At 32.7% G+C, this 18,406-nt stretch overlaps 1 protein-coding gene across 5 annotated transcripts in view; it reads left to right on the top strand.

Annotated features, from left to right (window-relative positions):
- LOC108371658 (uncharacterized) overlaps nt 1-18,406 on the top strand; it is a 37,759-nt gene that overhangs the window by 9,471 nt on the left and 9,882 nt on the right. The window contains exons 1-3 of one of the 5 annotated variants that reach the window (XM_017627256.1): nt 14,978-15,096; nt 15,164-15,288; nt 17,403-17,517. The exons of 1 other annotated variant lie outside the window; for it this stretch is intronic. In XM_017627256.1, the coding sequence (XP_017482745.1) occupies nt 17,403-17,517 (115 nt within the window). In that variant the 5' untranslated portion in view covers nt 14,978-15,096; nt 15,164-15,288. 3 more of the 5 variants (XM_017627259.1, XM_017627257.1, XM_017627258.1) reach the window with 3 other exon arrangements.

The raw sequence follows: 18,406 nt of genomic DNA, 5'->3' as shown, positions 1-18,406 counted from the left end.
ATTTCAAAGACCTTTAATCTGGTGGAGATCTTTTTGTGGTGTGATAATCACAACCGGATATTTTTGGAAAAAATTGAAAATGCTGTTTTCTCAATTTGAAAAAAACGATAATTTCGCAAATTCTTAAAACCTATTCTACTTTTTTAATTTTTGACCTCATATTCAGATTGTGTAGGTTATTTTACATGGCATATGACTATAAAATTCACGACTTTCAACTATTTTGTTAAACATTTTTTTCCCAGAATGCATATGGTTTTCTAAATTTTCAAATGCAACGCGCAAGTACTTAGAGTTATCATATTCGAATAAAATTTTGCACAGCTTATTTTTAGACCAAAATACATCTTTTTGAGCCCGGCAAACTGTATATTTAAAAAAATAGTTAAAATAACGAACGGTCTAGTGTATATACATATGTATGTACAGGGTGCGGCATAATGGAGTCCAACATTTCAGAAAATCACTAAACGGGCCCCCTAGAGGGAGGTGGTCGGCCAGCTACATGGCGTGAACGATTAGGGTTTCAGTAGTCAACATGATGAATGAACAACGGGGCTTTCTAGTGGAAGTTTTTTTCTTTTCCAAAAAATTACGAATCTATGATTGTAATGCAGAGACGCGTGCTAATTGATTATTATAGTTCCTTTTTATGTAGGAATCAGCGCATTTTTGCACAAATTCGCACGCACGTACATATGTATGTAAAAGTGATCAGCTTACTTAATAATGAGGGAAAAGTACGACCCTGTTGGAAATTCACGCGAACACCTTGCGCGCTCACCGGAGCTGAGGCAGTTTGAACACGTTCGAAATGGCTTAACGCTGAGTCACCAGCTAAGCAAAATGTAAAGCAATAAAAAATAAATTTTGGCAGAGCTCCACTTCCAATTTATGGTGTGTGTCTTATAGGCCAAATATGGCACGTATGTCTGTTGCGTGTACTTTCACCGCGATGCACATGCAACACAATTCGCCATACATCATACGGACATTAACAAAAATTTTACATTTTAAAGAATTTTAACAGAGATTGTTTATCTTCCTCCATTTTTATGCTCGCTCCATGAAAACTAATCAAGTATGACACAGCACACTCGGTTTGCGCATCGGCGACCAAAATCAAAACTTTTGTATTTTACACAGATGGTATAGGAAACCGTATGTGCGGACATAAAACGGTGAAATACACGATGAGACATGTTGTGTGGTGTATTTTGCCTATTAAAGGCCCGTATGCAGTTCTCAAGAAAAATCACAAGAACAATTTTGCATTATTTCTGTTGCTAGGAAAAGTATTTTGCGGTTGCTGTAAATTTTCTTGAAGAAATAAATAGACAAGTTTTTTTTTTCTTAAAGGCTCAGTTAGTCTAGACTTAATTTACATAACGTAACCTAAGACATTGGCCAACGCAATATATTTTTGTTCACGAATTTTTCGATGTGGCTTATAGGCAAAGTGACCATCAGCTGAAAAGGAAAATACAAAAACAAAATACTATTTTCGCTTCTGGCTAAGCTGGCGTGTTGAGTAATCATTTAGTAAGTTAAGTTAAGTCTGGACTAACTAGACTATAAGAGCTGCATACTGATTTAAGAAATTTTGATAGAAGAAAACTTATTTTACATTTCTTGTGCGCCATTTTATATGAATTTTTAGTTTTTCTTGAAAGCTGTAGATATGCCTTTATGTTGTAACATAAATGGAGGGATCTATAATTTTACAACGACTCTGAACGGCAAATGGATTTTTTGAGAAGTTTTTTTTTTCATGGCAGAAATACACTCGGGGGTTTGCCATTGCTTGCCGATGAGTGGCCGCTGTTTGATAAAACTTTATCTATTTTTAAGATGCAGCTCCCACCAGGAATCAAACTTGGTCCCGGCCGAGTGGTACTACGGACCTCTTACTACTAGGCTGCGGCCTAGCGAGCTTAGCTTTTGTGCTTTCTGGCTATTGGGAAATTTCTTTTTAATACATTTTAAAAGAAAGTGCGGTATTTGGTGCGTAATTTTCAGAATAACGTGGAGAAATCTCCGAATGATTTTTAAACTAAACCATACTTGCATTTAAAAACTAAACTCTGTTGTATCTGCAAGTTTTTTTTTAAATAATTATTTCAACTGGTTTCTCTTTCAATTATTGCTTGCATGTGCAAGCGTGTGTGCTGCCAGCTACATAGATTGCCTTATCACACAAATTAACAAACATTGTTTAATTACCCGCTTGAGCTTAAGAACAGATTTTTCAACTATACGCCAATTAGCCGGCGGACTCACTTGCTAAACAATAGCACTTAATAGGCACGAAATTACATACATATGCATGCAAAGATATTCAACCGAGTTTCACTTTCGCTCGTTTATGACACATGACTCGTAGTCAATTAGCATTTTTTGGGGTCAGACATGTAACTCACATAAATACTATCGATATGAACGATAATAAAAAAATGTTTAATTTTTTTAAATGACATTTTCGTATATAGTAAATACGTACTTATTTATGTACATGTGTTGCTGTACATGCAAGTAGCTATACATAAAATGACGAAAGTATTCGGTTCAGTGCCCAATGCATTTATCTAAAATGATATCTGTACTTATACGTGCCAATACCTACATCCATATACAAAAACTGTATACATTTTTATTTATAAAATTTCAATGTAATGTCTATTATTTTTGTGGTATCCTCACCTTTTCGCTTAACGGGTTTTAATGGTTTTTAGTGCCAGCCAAGCGCTGCCAAGTAAACTTTTTGCCAATAATTCATAGATAGTTTTAATTTCTCTTCGTTTATGTGCCAAAATATGCATTTTATGTCAGATGCATACATACATACATACATACATACACATGTGCGTTCAACAGCACAACTAGAGCAAATAAATCGAGTCCACTTTTTGGTAAAGTGGCGTGACATGGTATTCAAATTGTCTAGTGGAACATAGAATGCAAAAAAATATGCTTAATGCTCAAACAAAAATTATATAAATCGCAGTTTCAAACTTTATGCAGAGTTTAGAAAAATTCCAAAAAAATTTATGTAAATTTCGAACTTTTTAGCCAGATATTTATAAAATTTTTGGGTATGCAGTTAACAGGCTCCTACATACAATTTGAGTAAAATAAATGCTAGATTTTGCGTTTTTTTTTTAATATAAATAACGAAATTTAGGAAAACTGGCGTTGACTTTTTTATTTATTGTTTTTTCGCTAACGGTCTTGCGCATATTCTTTTACAAGATATTCAAGTTTATATGGAAAAAAAGCGCAAAACGCCGTCAAGAAAAAAATATATTAAAATTCAATGCGATTTTTTAGCTGCTCAAAATTCGCATCTATTTTACTCAAATTTTATAAGCCTGTTAAATGCATATCCACAAATTTTATAAAAATTCTGGTTAAAAGGCTCGAAATTTATACAAAAGTTTGTGGAATTTTTCTAAATAAATAAAGTTTGAAATTGTAATTTATATGGTTTTTATTAAAGCATTATCATCATAATCATCTTTTAATAAAAAATAACAAAATGTTTGCTTGAAAAACATTGTAAATATTAAAAACAAGATGCCATTCATCCACTTTTGACCGCCAAAGTATATGAATGGATTTAAAATTAATTTTAATTAATATTATACATATGCTTAAACATTTAATTTAGCAATTTCTGTGTATTCAAAATCAGGTGTACACTTTATGTTGTTTAAATCTTGTTTACAGACAAAATTTCATCGTAAATTCACATAGCTCTTAAATTAATTTCAGAGAAAATATATTTGAAGCGTTTGTTTAAAAATCTCCTGACGCAATGCACTTCAATTTATTTTTCTCGAAAAATTTAGTCTTTTCATATGGAAAAATCTGTTCAGTTTTCACTATTTTTCTTTTGTTTGTTTAACCATTATCCAACCAAAACCACATTGGCCCAAATTTCAAACTTAGTACAAAAGTTATAAAAATTCAAAAAATTTTCACCGAAATTTCCAATTTTAGAAAAATTTGAAGTATGCATTTCTGTCCCATTAAATTTTACTATAATAAAGCGCAAATTTGAAGTTTCTAAAAAATGGTGTTGATTTTTGCTTGTTTCAAACTCAGTTTTTTTTTATTTATTGCTGAAAAGAATTAGTTGAATTGTGTTTTGTCGCAGGCCTAAAAGCTTAACCTGGATAGAATAATGTTTAGTGTCCTATGCCTATGTCAGATAATACAGGACTCCCTTTAGAGAAGTAACTATACTAGCATATCGGTTTATTATCACTATACCATTGGTTGTTGCTATAGTTCTGTTGCAGACCATATATTCTATTCTTCTTCATATGTATTAGGTCTATTTCGAAATTCTTGAAAGCTTCTTTTGTCTAACAAAAAACAGCTTTTAGTGAATTACTAATGAAATAATGGTTAAAATATTTAATAAATAGAAGAAAATTGCCAAATATTTGCACGTACAACTGTTGCGACTTGTTGAATATCCAGCGTAGGGCAATTCCCATTGGCATTTAACTCTGAATTTGTTTGTTTTAACTTCGAAAATCTTAGCAAAATTTCGTAAAATTTAATTTCAATATATGTATGTTTGTAGTTGTTATGTTGTTGATTATAAACATTGTCGGCCATTATTTTTTTGTTACTATTTTTCGTTTCTTTTTTTTCATTTCTTTTTTTTTCATTTTATTTATGTACATTATTCTGCAATAATTTACGTTTCTTCAGTTGCTCAATAGTTTGCCTTGCCTGTGTTATTATATTTTCTATATTGTTTTCTTTTCGCCATCCATGTTTGTCAAGTGACTTTTTCTATTTTAAGTCATTAAGTGGCAAAGAGCTTTTAAGGCATAACAACCACGGTTTCTAATTCAATTTAGTTGTTTTCGTTTCGGGCTTTCATTTACATAAAATATTCATAAAATTGTTTTCGGTTTGAGGCACTTTTTTTTTTTGTTAGCTTGCACATTAAAACTCGAGTTCTATCTTACGGCTTGAGTAAGCTTCTACACATAAATGTGAATATTATTAGCATTAATCATTTTACCTGCCTAGCAGGTAAAGTAAAAATATAGTGGAAAATAGTTTTTCGTATTTATTTGTTGTATAAACGTCTCGTTATGATCGACTTATCGCGTTGTATTTTTTGATTTATAGTATGGCTTACATACATATGTACATACCTACCTTAAAGTGCTCATGTGAGCGGTTTTTTTTGATGTCATGGAAGTCGCTTGGCGCCGGTCACTTCTTTATTTAAAAAAAAAAAAGAAATGTTTGGACAAGTGTATACAAAATCGGGTAGTGTTATTTAAGTTTCAGCTATTTTTATCTTATCATTTCGAAATATACATACCTACATACTAACTTATGTATGTTTTAAATTTTGTATATCTGATGGGCGCGCATATCATAAGGTAGATTAAATGTACATTAACTGTTAAATATGTTTCGATAATAAGGCAAAATGTTTGCTTAGGTGATGTCGGCAAATCGAGTGATATCAAGTATACAAAGTATGCTTCTGAAATGAAAAGTACGCTTTGGCGCACCAAAAAAAAAAATTCATGATCACCAAAATCCTCTAATTTCTACACTCATTTCCCATACAGTATAATTACAGCGATTTTAATAATACAGATTGCAATAAAATATATGTGAATTAAAAACAAAATGTATATAACCTAGCGCCAAATAGAAATACAAAGTGAAGGGAAGTCACAGTCCGTTTGGTCTTCTCCTGCCAACGCCAGCATTACTTCTATTACTTTAAGGGCTATAGAATTGTCATGTTTAAGGACGACGTGACGTAGCAAGTGAGGAAGTTGTGTTTTAATTCGCTAAATCATAATGCATTTCTTATAAAATTTTACCGACATACATAGCGTTTGTGTTTTGTGCACTTTGAGGTTATGTAGTTCATCGTGCCATACACGAACAATAGCCAAAGGAGGGTTAATGTAGACAAATATATGAATTGTATACATTTAAATTTTCAAATAAGCGTACGTAATAAATATTATATTGATTTCACTTTTCTCATTTACTTTTTTTATTCAAAATAAATACAATTATTTAAAAAAATTAAATGTCAGTGATTGGTGTTTCGGGTAATAATCGCACCGACGGAACCGCTGGGTTCGGTTCAGCGGTTCGAACCGTTTTTGGCACTTTTGGACTGGTTTGTTAAAGCGTAGTTTTGGTCTTTGAACCGGAGTTTCGGTTCGGTTCAACGGTTCGGAAATCAAAAAAAAAAACAAAAAAATAGCGCGCAAGTTTCAATGTAAAGTGTCAAGTGCAACAACGCGCAAGGTTAAGTGTCAAGTGTCTGTCAAATCAGATGGGTTGTCTTTACATTTAATATTGCCACATGGTAAATAAACATGGTATGCGTTGCTATATTTAACAAAAAGAAAAAAAGTGGGTAAATTTATCTATTGAAAATCGAATCGGATCAAACATTTGTGGAAAATTTCGGTTCGGTTAGTTAATAGAAAAAATCGGTTTTCTGGTTCAAAACCGGTTCAAGTCCCTGGTTTTAAGTGTTTAATTTAAAATTATAAAATAAAATTTTAGATGGATCACCCCTTAGAAGCTTAAAGTAGCAGGAAAAATAAGTTTTCATAAGAAATTAATCCACTTTTCTTTCCACATAACACTCATAACTCGCTTACGCAATTCACATTTTTGAAGAAATTAAATTAAAATCGCCTTCGACAAACATTAAAAGTACATATGCACCACTTAGGGAAATAACGGAGTTTCGAAGCTTTAAATTTGTTCCATTGTTATTATTTCGTTTTAACTATCATTACCTTATGTGCATGTGAAGTGTTGGAGAGTCGCGCTGCTTCACATGCAGACATAAATATGTACACATAGTACATATCTATACGCATTGTGTGCCGCCTACAAGCTTATTAATTATGTCGCTTATCGCTTTGTGCATTCCACGCCTCAACCATTTTCGTTCATAAATGCCACCGCTTGAAGAGCTTAACCTCATTTTTCCATTGCTCTGCATGCGGCGCTCGAACGAATAGTCGTCATCAGAGGAGCAGTGGCAAAGCGAACCTGCTGAAAATGTGTGAGTGTGAGAAATCATACAATAAATATCTATGTACGTATTTTACATAAAAAGAATGCAATATGAGCACCTATTCATAGTAAAGTAAAAATAGCCGCCAAAGGCGCCAAAGTAGATTTCATAACCCAAACCTGCAGCCTGCGCCATCACGTAAATGTAATTAATGTGGACGCAGTTGCATCGATGCATTCGTGCCGGGTTCAGAGTTCCGCAGTCATTACTCATTTGTCTAATATTTCAATTTATCAGACTTAAAAATTAATAAACAAAAAAACAATTAAGAGAAATGCTATGTATTTATGTTGAACTGTTATATGCATATGTAAGTTAATGGAAAAAATGCAATTTTCTTCAAAATACAACTACATTTCTGAACGTAGCTCACTTTCACCGGAATAGTTAATAGTGCTCTTGAACTAGATATTGTACCAAGATCTTGTAGACGTTCTGTGTATAAGTACTACGACGAATAAAATTATTCGTTTCAAAACTTATATGTTTCCAACAAATTCACGTAAAATGGTAAAAAACAACAAATCTATTATTTTTATTTAATAAAAAGTTTCATTTTTTTCTGGAACCCTACCAATTAGCATTTTTATAGTAATGTCTTGACAGTCTTTGGTCACATTTTTTGTAACTTTCATTTCCCTTGCAACGAGAGCCAAGTATCTCTCCTTCGGTCTCTGTTTGGTGAACTGGCTTCTATTGGAACAAGGCGAACTTAGCACAGTGCGTAGGAACTGGCTGAGTCCGTGGGATCGTCGGTTCGAATCCTACTGAAAGAAGTCTGATGAGGAAATGTGGTGATTTCCGAAATAGCTATCACTTCTACCATTTTTTTTTTCAAATTATTGTTGCTTTTCCACAATAAGTTTTTCATTAAAAACGGCCTCAAGCTCAATAAAAATCTTTGAATATAATTGTTATAAGGCCATAAAACAACAAAAACAAATAAAGAAATTTATAATATAAAGATAACTACGAAAAATTAAGCGGGAACGAAAAGTTCAACAAAAATCTACTACTTAATATGAGAAAAAATTTACTTTTTTACCAATCCAAATTTTTTTTTACCAATTTTGGTAACAAATTACCAAAGTGGCAGCCCTGGTCCTGATATAAATACATACCGTTATCTTGATATGTATATAAACCCCTATCAAACATTTCCATTTATTAACGAAATATAATCCTAAGCTCTTCAGTTGCAGCTTTCTTCAAAACAAAAATTTTAGAAACAGTTTTTACTAATTTATTGATGTAGTATTTGTTTGCGTATTCTATTGGGGTCTTAGTAAATAACCTACTAAATTTTGTTGGTTGTATTTATTTTGAATGCAATACAATAAACATTTGGGAAGTCTTCTTACACAATTTCGGTTCAAAGATATATCGGCTAGTCGCGAATGTATCTACTAGGTATTTACTAAGTAGTCACTTGAAATGTTTTTCAGGTTTTGACTGCATTGTCGTATTTGCACCAAAGCTATGTTAGAGTAGCGCAAAATGTGAGGTGTGGTTGGTTACTCGTTTGCTGAAAGTGAAATTACTTCCTGATTTGTCTGTGCATATTAGCCTGGTCTTGTTTACCTATATACTACACACACACACACACATTCACACACACACACACACACACACATTTGCTGGCCATTAGTTAGCCGGTCGCGTTATCAGTGCAAAGTGGCGCGCGCTTCACCAACTAATATGTTTCGTCGTGCACAGCCGGCTATTTGCGCCATAATTGCGCGGCTATCAGTGGAATTTTTCTTTCCATAATGGACTGGTTAACTGCGGCGTGTTGAACGATGCATGTCAGTGTGTATACATATGTATGTATGTAGGCGTATATGTGTTGGCCATGAGTGGTTTTGTCGAAGAAAGGCATTGGATTCATTCATTTAATGTCTAATAGGCGCGAAGAAATCGCCATCAGTTTGTGCTAATTTCATGCCTTAGATACAATTACCGGTAATACAGCATTCACTTATTCGAAAGTTCGATTACGGTAGACATTTGCCTGGTATGGTTAGCTGGTATTTTTCACTAGAAAATAACGGTTCGTTCATTCGTACATGCGAAAAACAGTCACATTTTTATTTTAGTTATTTATTAAAAAAAAGGGTTTAAAAAGCTGAAAGCACTGTATTCGGCCAATAAAGCGCCATATCTTCCATAGCACTCCATCAAATTGAATGATTGAAAGGACAGCTTCACTGGTTGAGGAAAAAAATAAAAACCCTTTAGGAGGGTTGCCAGTCGCTTAAAATTTTACTAACTTAAATATATATCGAGTAAAATATTACAACGCATCCAGCGAATGAAATGCACTCTTAACCAAAAGTATTATAATTTTGAATAGGGTTGCCAACTATTTGCCACCTAATTAAAAAATCTAATTCAATTTGAATTAACGGAATTAGGTAAGAGAAATTTTTGTGTATCACAATATGGTTGCCAAACGAAAAGGGTTTCAGAAAGTAGTCGTATTTTTGTGTTGCCATCTGCTTGAAATGTCGATTTTAGTTTACTTTTATACACAAGTTATATGAAATATTAAAAAAATGGATGTCAAACGAAGAAATATAAGAACTCTTTAGTTTGAACGCAAATAATATTTTTGATGTGTTGATAAAGGGTTACCACCTGTTTAAAAAGATAAATTCAAATTATTTAATAACTTAAATGAATTATTAAAATATGGGTATCAATCGAAGGGGGTTTAAGAGTTTTTTTATTTCTGAGCTCGATATTAAATTTTAAACACGAATATCAATATATTCGCGAAACCATGGGCCAAATATAGTAAAATTGTTTTTAGTTTTTCGATCCGACGACATTAATTCAAAATTGATTTAAAAAATTCAGAGAAATGTGCTTACAGAAAAAATATGGGTATCAAATTAAAGAGGAAATTCTATAGAGTTTAAACAGATTCATGTTTTTGGTGCAGAAGGACTAGTAAGTATTGAAAATGTCCTTTTAAAATTTTATCCTTGCGTTTTCGCAATATTTGTTTTTGAAAAAAATTATATGTTAAGGACTTATATAAACTCGATAACATCCTCGAATTTCGTCCTTCTAACCTTATCAGCTTAAAAAATTACCGACCTATTCGTTCTTGTGAATCCAAAAAATTTTTAACTATTTTAAATTCTAAAGAAATTTTCTCTTGCATTTGTGGTACCCATATTTTTATTCTACATTGCATTGAATTTTTTAATTAATTTTTGTAATTAATCATATCTTTAAGATTAGAAAGTCCTTTAAAATAAAACCTGACGATAGAGAGAAAAAATAAAAACGCCCATTTATTTATTATTTATTTTATGGTAGGAGAGCTTCTCAAACAATATAGAAGCAATTTTTGTCGATTTAAGTTGCTGAAAAGTAATGTATATCCAAATCCCGAAAGTAATTCCGGGATTCCGGGATTGTCATAACGAAATCCCGAAAATCCCGGGATCGGAAAAGCTGAAAAATTAACATGTAGTATGGATACAAACGAGTAAACCCTACAAGACATTGCTGAGCACTGAGGCAAAAATGCTAAAACATTTAAACTTTTGTTTTTGTAGTGTGGCTTGTCACCGTTTAAGAGTTGCTCATTGGCTTTAATTCTCATTTAAATGTCAATATACATTAAACTAAATATTCGCTATACGTTGGAAAATTATTGGCTCTCAATAATAACGCTAAATCTAATCAAATAAAATTCAGCTGGGTACCTCTTTCCTTTTGCAAACCTACTTCGTTATTGGGCTTAAGGGTCGCATGGCGTGTGCACTAGCAAATCAGTTTGACACATGTGCATGAATACACTGCCATGCATCTGCATGCATGTATTAGGGTGGACCTTAAAACATCTAAGTTTTGTATGGGGCTGACCTTTATTTTGTTTCTATGTACAAAATAAAGACATTTACGAAAATTGCAAAATTAAACAAAAATCTAAATTATGTCGAATCTCCACAATTTTTTTTAATTTAAGTTTTTTTTGAAACCACAAAAGTTTGTTACAAATTTTTAAATTATCGTGGATTTCTTTTTTTTTGGTTTTACGAACAAAATAAGGAAATCCACGAAAATTTACAAATTTTTAACAAACTTTTGTGGTTTAAAATAATTTGAAATTAAAAAAAAGTCGCGGAAATTCGACAAAATTTAGATTTTTGTTTAATTTTAAAATGTAAGTATATTCATACTCTATGATTTTGTTATTTTAAGCACCACCCTAGTATGTAGTACATACATAGATGTATTTTTTCATAAATGCCTGCTGTTTGCCACATGTGTGCACTAACCACATTCGCCAATTTACTATTCGATTCTTCATCCACCCGCTCTTATAAGAAAATGCGGTACAGCTTAGCGTTTGTTTGTTCGTACCCCGGCAAGCACCAGCAGCTGTATAGACAGCACGTGCAGCACTGAAACGTGTTCCTTGCGAATCTTCTCTCTCATTAGGTACTTAGAATGATTTTCCACAAGAATGATTGCTTCCGACGGACGGACGGACTCACGCGCATAAGCGTGTGCATGAAATATTGATACCTTTGCACATCTTTGCTAGTCAACAGATGAACATTTATTATACATATGTATGTATGTATGTAGCTCGCTTTCAGATGCTTCTCTATTATTTATTTGTTTGTTTGAGTTTTGGGTTACTCCAGTGCAATGGCCTCGTGCGAGTCGGCCTGCGAATAAAACTACAAATCCTTGATACTGATTTTGTGTTCTTAGCCTTACCATAATGCACGTACATACCTACATAAATACATACATATGTATTTACTTACAAACTTTATTTTTGGATTAGAATCTTTTGAATCTGTTCATCTTGGATTTGTATTCTACCTGCCTATTTGTTTGTCTTCATACCTTGGGTTATGTATGAGTCATCATGAGGGCTGATGTCACAAACGCACACGCAAGCCTTGTTGTTGTGTTGAATATATTCATTGTAGCTTAGCAGTGCGATAAAATTTATGCCAGTTTTAATATCGTTTTTGTTTGGTCTCGCAAGGCCATATTATACTTATGTGAGCACTTTTGACAAAAATCAACCGATTTCACCTATCAAACGCTAAATTTTACATTTGTATACTAACAAGTTATATTTCCAAAGAGCAAAATCGCAATAGTTATACGAGTAGAGCAAGATGGATTGACGCATTGAGTACTGGGTAAAGCGTTTCCATACATAGTGGTATTTTGGAAAACCCCGAAAACAAAGGAGTAAAATACGGTGTTTACAAGAGACGATTTTATAGGCAACTTTCGAGCCGATTGTTTTAATCAAAAGTTGACTGCCTCCCTAACTTCGTTGGAAGCAATTAGTTGAAAGGCCGTTCACCCCAGTCGATTACTGTTTTTAACTAAAAGTTATCTGTAAAATCGCTGTTCATGTAAACACCTCATTGTAAGATAAAATAATCGACTTCATAGTGGTCGCCCGCCCCTACGTAACCAAGGCTCGAATCGCGGTATTCGCGTTCGTATAAAACCCAGTTCGATATGTATTTCTATTTTGAAATTATGGCAGCAGATAACGAACTAAATTTTTTTATCTATATTGTATTGGAGAGAAAACAGCTGTAATTTCATTCCATACGATTCGAAACGAGTGATCATTCGATCACGGATGCCGTGATTCGGGCCTAGATCGATATTCGAGAATTCAGTCCTGAACCATCAGCTCAGCAGAGTTCCAAAAGACTGTCAGTTGGGATAATATGATGCAATATTCAAAGTATTCTGCTGCTTCCTCTGCAATTATAGTCATCGATAAGAACCGGATAAGAAGGGGCAGAACAAATTTAGCTATGTACATTAGACATATGACCTTTTTTTGATTTAAAATAAAGATTTTTCGTGTTGAATTTTTACAAAAACCTTATTTTTGCTGGTTTTTCATCATTACTCATTCTCTCCTCCTAGATATGTGTGTATATTTAATTTACAAAAAGTCATATGCCTAATGTACATATTAGATAGAGCGCCAATTCGAAGAATGCGGTATGTATGGTGACGGATGTTGCTAATATAACTTGATTGAGGAGTTGAGTTTTCGTAGCATTGTTTTCTTGGCAGATCTCAGAGTGAGGCCTGTTTGCTTAACGCAAAAAATATTCGTTGCCCAAAATGCATTGCCAGAACTTGAACTAAAGTAACATTGCTATTATTTTTTTTTTACAAATGTGTTGATCCCTACACTACACTATACTAAGTTATGATTTAGTTAGATTATTTTTCGCAGTTCCTTCATTTAAGTTAAGTATTAAGTTAAGGTCACACGATTTGCACATTTGTACAGATTGGTACATTTTCACAGTTACAGAGTGGTGTTGTTTGGAAAGTTGTTATCGACCTGAACTCATTCTCGATTAAAATTTCTAGACAATACCACTCACTGCCAAAATGTACAAATCGTGTGATCCCTGCTTTAGTCATAATGCGTACACATTTGCTGTGCCACTTAATTTCGCAGTGTCACACTACTTATTGGAGTGCACAGCTGTATGTCGGCGCTGTAGTCCATTTTTTCAGCTGTGCATACCTTTCTTTTTGTTCTGAAGGCATTTGAAACTGTATATGGCGCATATGTACATTTGTATGTATATGTGCCTGAGGTACAACCTCATGCATAGCTTGTCATTTTTACGTAGAAATCAACAACCGACACACTTCTACATACACCTGCGTTCAACTAATTAGAAACGAAATTCAAAAGGATATTGTTTGCAAATTATGTTTATTTTTTATTTTTTATCTGTTACAGAAGCCACAATAATAAAAGTTTCAAAGCTTGCATAAATTTCAGAAAAAAAATTAATAAACTTTAAAAAATTGTCATCGAAATTTCCAAATTTTTAATCAGAATATTTAGAAAATTTCCATTTTCTTCCATATAACACCCGCAACACCCCCCACAAAAAAAAACTCCAAAAAAGCAACGGTAATTTTTAACGGCTGGAGACATGCACTTTCTCCGACTACAATTGAATGGGCTACAGAACTGCATACCCGAAAATTGTCTAACTATTCCGATTTAAAATGTGGAAATTTTGATGACAATTTTTTGAAGTTTGATAATTTTTTTTTTGCAATTTTTGCAGGCTTTGAAATTTTTATTATTGTTGTTTCTGTTACAGACTGAATTATATTTTAAATGAAAATTATTAAAAATAAACTTAATTTGCAAACAATATCATTTTCAATTTCGTTTCTATTTAATTGATCGCAGGTGTAATGTGCGTTGGGTAACCGCCCTGCAGAAAATCTGACTAGCTCAGAACTAGCGTAGAACTAGACCTTTTGCCGACAGTACTAGTTCTAGCTCATTACCCCAGCAATGCTTTCAATTGTCCAGTTTTACACGGCGATGTCATTGGCGGTGGAAATTGTCGCCCAGTGATTTACTTTGCAATTAGTTTTTAACCCGTTCCGTTTTGGACAGTTTTTTTTTTATAAGAAACCTTGTTTAAGAATAGATTTTTGGATATTTTTTTCGTTTTTTCTTTTCTCTTACAGATTCAATTTTGTGTTACATTTTTAGACTGTCTATAAAATTTACTGTAGGGCGCTTACACGCAAATCTCATTTAACAGATTCCTCATGTGACAACTGTCATGCAATGCCAAGTATGCATAACTGAGCCATTAGGTGCGTTTTTGTATTAGTTGCGTTAAGGTTTCTATGATATCGCGTTGCGCCTGCGCATTGTAGCAGATCAGTATACAATCGGCGGGAATTTGAGCGAATCAGCTGTGCCCAGCTACACACAAACGTATGTACTAGTACATAAACAGTACTTACAACCCCATTTTCTTTCACTGTTACCTTCCCTTTATCACAGCACTCGCGTATTAGGTTCAGCAGCTCGTTTCCCTTTATTCTGGCACGTTCGCTTTTATTCTAGCTTGGTGTTTAGTTTGAAGCGGTTCTATATACATACATATAGTGAATCAAAGCGTAAAAACTTCGTTACTTTTACGCGCATATTTTATGTAGGTTTTCAAAACGCATACATACATACTTATTTATGTATATACTAGATATTTTGCTATAAATTAGAAACAGTTTTCGCCAAGTGAAATCTTTATTGTAAAAAGTGTGCGAATCTCTAGAGTCTAGAGACGTCAGTCAGTACAGTTTCTGCTTGATAGCTGTATCGCTGCATAATCCCATTAATTATTGTTGTAAGTTTAACACTTTGCGTGTCATAATCAATTTGTGTAATAAACTAATTTACAAAATGTTGGAAAAATACTTAGTTATCGATTAAGATGTGCGGTTGCTACGTGTGTTGTATTGTTGATTGTTTACTTTTGCATCGACAATGAGCTAAAGTCATAACGAAAGTGTTAACAGTGAATTCATGCAGCAAATATTCATATCAACATACATACATACATATACATTAGACTGCATCACCAAAAAAGTTGCGGTTTTACCGCCGGGATTACAAAATTTATTATATTTTATGACGTCCACCAAAATATTTCGGAAAGAATATTAAGATTTAAGTGAGCTGGACCGACTTAAAAATATCTCCAAAAATGGAGTTCTTTAAGAATAAAAATAGTTTCTTAGAGAACTTTTTGAAAAAAAGTCCCCTCAGATGGCAAAACAGATTAGGCTTAAAAAATCTGCCTAAAAATATTTAAAAATCTTTTCAACGGAATCGTAATAATGAGATTTTTGATACTGTTTTTTTTTTACTTTTATCAAAGATTGATTTACGAAAAACTTTTAATAACTTGGCGAAGGCTATTCTGATTTAGACTTATGGGATTATCTCAGTAGAAAGGTATTTTCCCAAATTTTATTTTTTTTCAAATACCAACACATCTTAATTCAACTTTAAATGACGTTCGTTCATCCTACCTTTCTTTTCATCCTTTGAATGAGTTTATTAGCAAATAAATACAAATTGTGAAGAAAAAACCTTTCCAATGACATCCTACAAGTCTAAATCGGAAGAGTTTAGGTTCTCAGTTATTCAATTTTTATGCAAATTTTTTAAGCTTAACCCGTTTTGTTATTTGAGGGGATTTAAAAAAAAAATTCTCTAAGAAACTATTTATATTTATTTTCAAATCGTTGCAGCTCACGTAAATCTTAATATTTTTCCGAAATATTTTGGTGGACGTCTTAAAATATAATAGATTTTATAATTCAGTCTATGATTTATTCAGTCTATGATTTACAATCTTACTGACTAGAAATAGGCTAAAAAGTGTTAAAAGTGACTAGTATGTGTACAATTACGAAAAATAGGTTTCGAGAGACTTCTTGGAAACGAAAAGTCGATATCTAAACTCTTTTATTTCCTTTTATTTTTTATTATGGGCCCTATGCGCCGCGACCTCTAAAGTGATCTATTGATCTTCATTTAATTTTGATACAAATTAAAGTTTCAAACTTTCTACAAAGAATATAAAAGTTGAAAAAATTTTCACCGCATAGTAGTTTCATAACAAATTAATGAATATTATAAAATAAACAAAAGAAAATGTGTTAATACTGAGGATCAAAAGGGGAGCAACTTGAGTGACCGGTCCTGTATGTACATATATGTATGTACATATTTTCAGATATGAAGAAATTTGAAATATACGGCATTTTTCATAAAAATTCATGTATTTATTTATGGATGAATGAGTATTAGGGATGTGCATATTTTTTGCCATCAGAAATTTTTGTTCTCAGCGTCTAAAAATAGTATTTACTATGATAAATTAAAATGCGTAAAATATCCATAGAAGATGCGAGCAGGACAAGACCAGAAAGCGTTTAAACTAATGGCTTTATTCATAAAAAAAGTAGCTTTATAAAAGGTTTATAAATTGAAAAATGTATGAAAACGTCAATTTATAAAGCTCTTTAAACCTACTTCATTTTTTATGAATAAGGCCATAAGTATTTATTATAATTAGTAATGAAACAACAAAACTTCGAATTGTTGTTTGGTGAACCAAAAAAGTAACTTATCGGCAGTTCAAATTAAATCGATATCCTTTAAGTCGTGATCAGTGAAAAATACTTTAACGGGACTCATAACCATACCAAATACTACATTTAACCATCAGTAAATTTATGCAAATACAATATGACTCATATATAACTCCCTTGTGGCTCAACTTAATTTTAACCGCTATACAATTTATGACATACGACATTACGACATGTTACGGCACCTTGTGTGAAACCACTATGTATTTGTTTTTATTTTCTTACTCCTTCTACCTCTGTTTATTATTTATTTCATTGCCCTATTTTTTAGTAAAATTATTTTCCATTTTTGTTTTAGATGTCGTTAACGAAAAAGGATCCTACACTGCGCGTTGCTGCCAATGATCCACATTTGGTCAGTTTAGGAGGTGGACGTTTGAGTACGGCAGTTACTATACATTACATACCCATAGGTAAGAAGAACACATGAAACGTGTTTTGTCAATATGTTTCTCTTCTAACGAATTCTTACCAAGGTAATAAATAGTAACCCTATCGCAATGTTTTTTTTTAGATAAAAATATTTACATAAGTTCTAATTAAAAGATTAATAAATGGGTATGCGTGCACAGTGCCATAAGCGGGAGAGGGGCCAACTAATCGAATTACGAATAATTTTGGAAATTTAATTTGGTATCCGGGGCTTTTTGAATAAAATGAATGAAAGAACAAAAAATAATTTTGGGGAAAAGTACTAATTGGGTAAAACAGCGTATTTTCGTATTGTAGTAACCAAGCTTTGTGATTAACAATAGGTAAGGCAATTATAGATTGGTATCAAATCAAATATATGAATACACAGCAGAAAAGTTTCATTTTTTAAAATTGGGCGAAAAATGAATAAAGACTTTGGAGAAACAAGTACCTAAACTACTCAAGTCTCCAGATAGGGTTCTGACAGATCTTTCTGCACTATCTAAAGAATTGACTCTTCTTTATACATATATTGTTCGCTGTTGTGTATGTAGGAAACAATGATTTTCTTTTAGTTCAAATTATTAGATAAGCACTATTTTCTTACCATCTAGTAAAAATTGTTAATAAAGTGAAATGCTTCCAAACTTGTAGGTTTTTTTTTTATAGATTTCTCAATTTTTTTCGGGACCTTTCGGGAGTCTTAATCTTTTGCTTTCCATTATTTTGCCGAGTACTTTTGCGGTTGTTCGTGATTTTATGGGATTGGCGTGACTTTCGTGTTTTTCGCATATTTCGATACTTTTTAGGGATTTTCCGGACGTTTCGGAATTTGTTCCAGACTATACGGCTATCTTCGTGTTTTATTTTTAAGAAACTTTCGAGATC

This window comes from Rhagoletis zephyria, unplaced genomic scaffold (assembly GCF_001687245.7).
Source record: "Rhagoletis zephyria isolate East Lansing unplaced genomic scaffold, Rhagoletis_zephyria_1.1 Rzeph_scaffold_05129, whole genome shotgun sequence".
Lineage (NCBI taxonomy): Eukaryota > Metazoa > Arthropoda > Insecta > Diptera > Tephritidae > Rhagoletis > Rhagoletis zephyria.
This window is presented reverse-complemented; position numbering and strand designations above follow the sequence as displayed.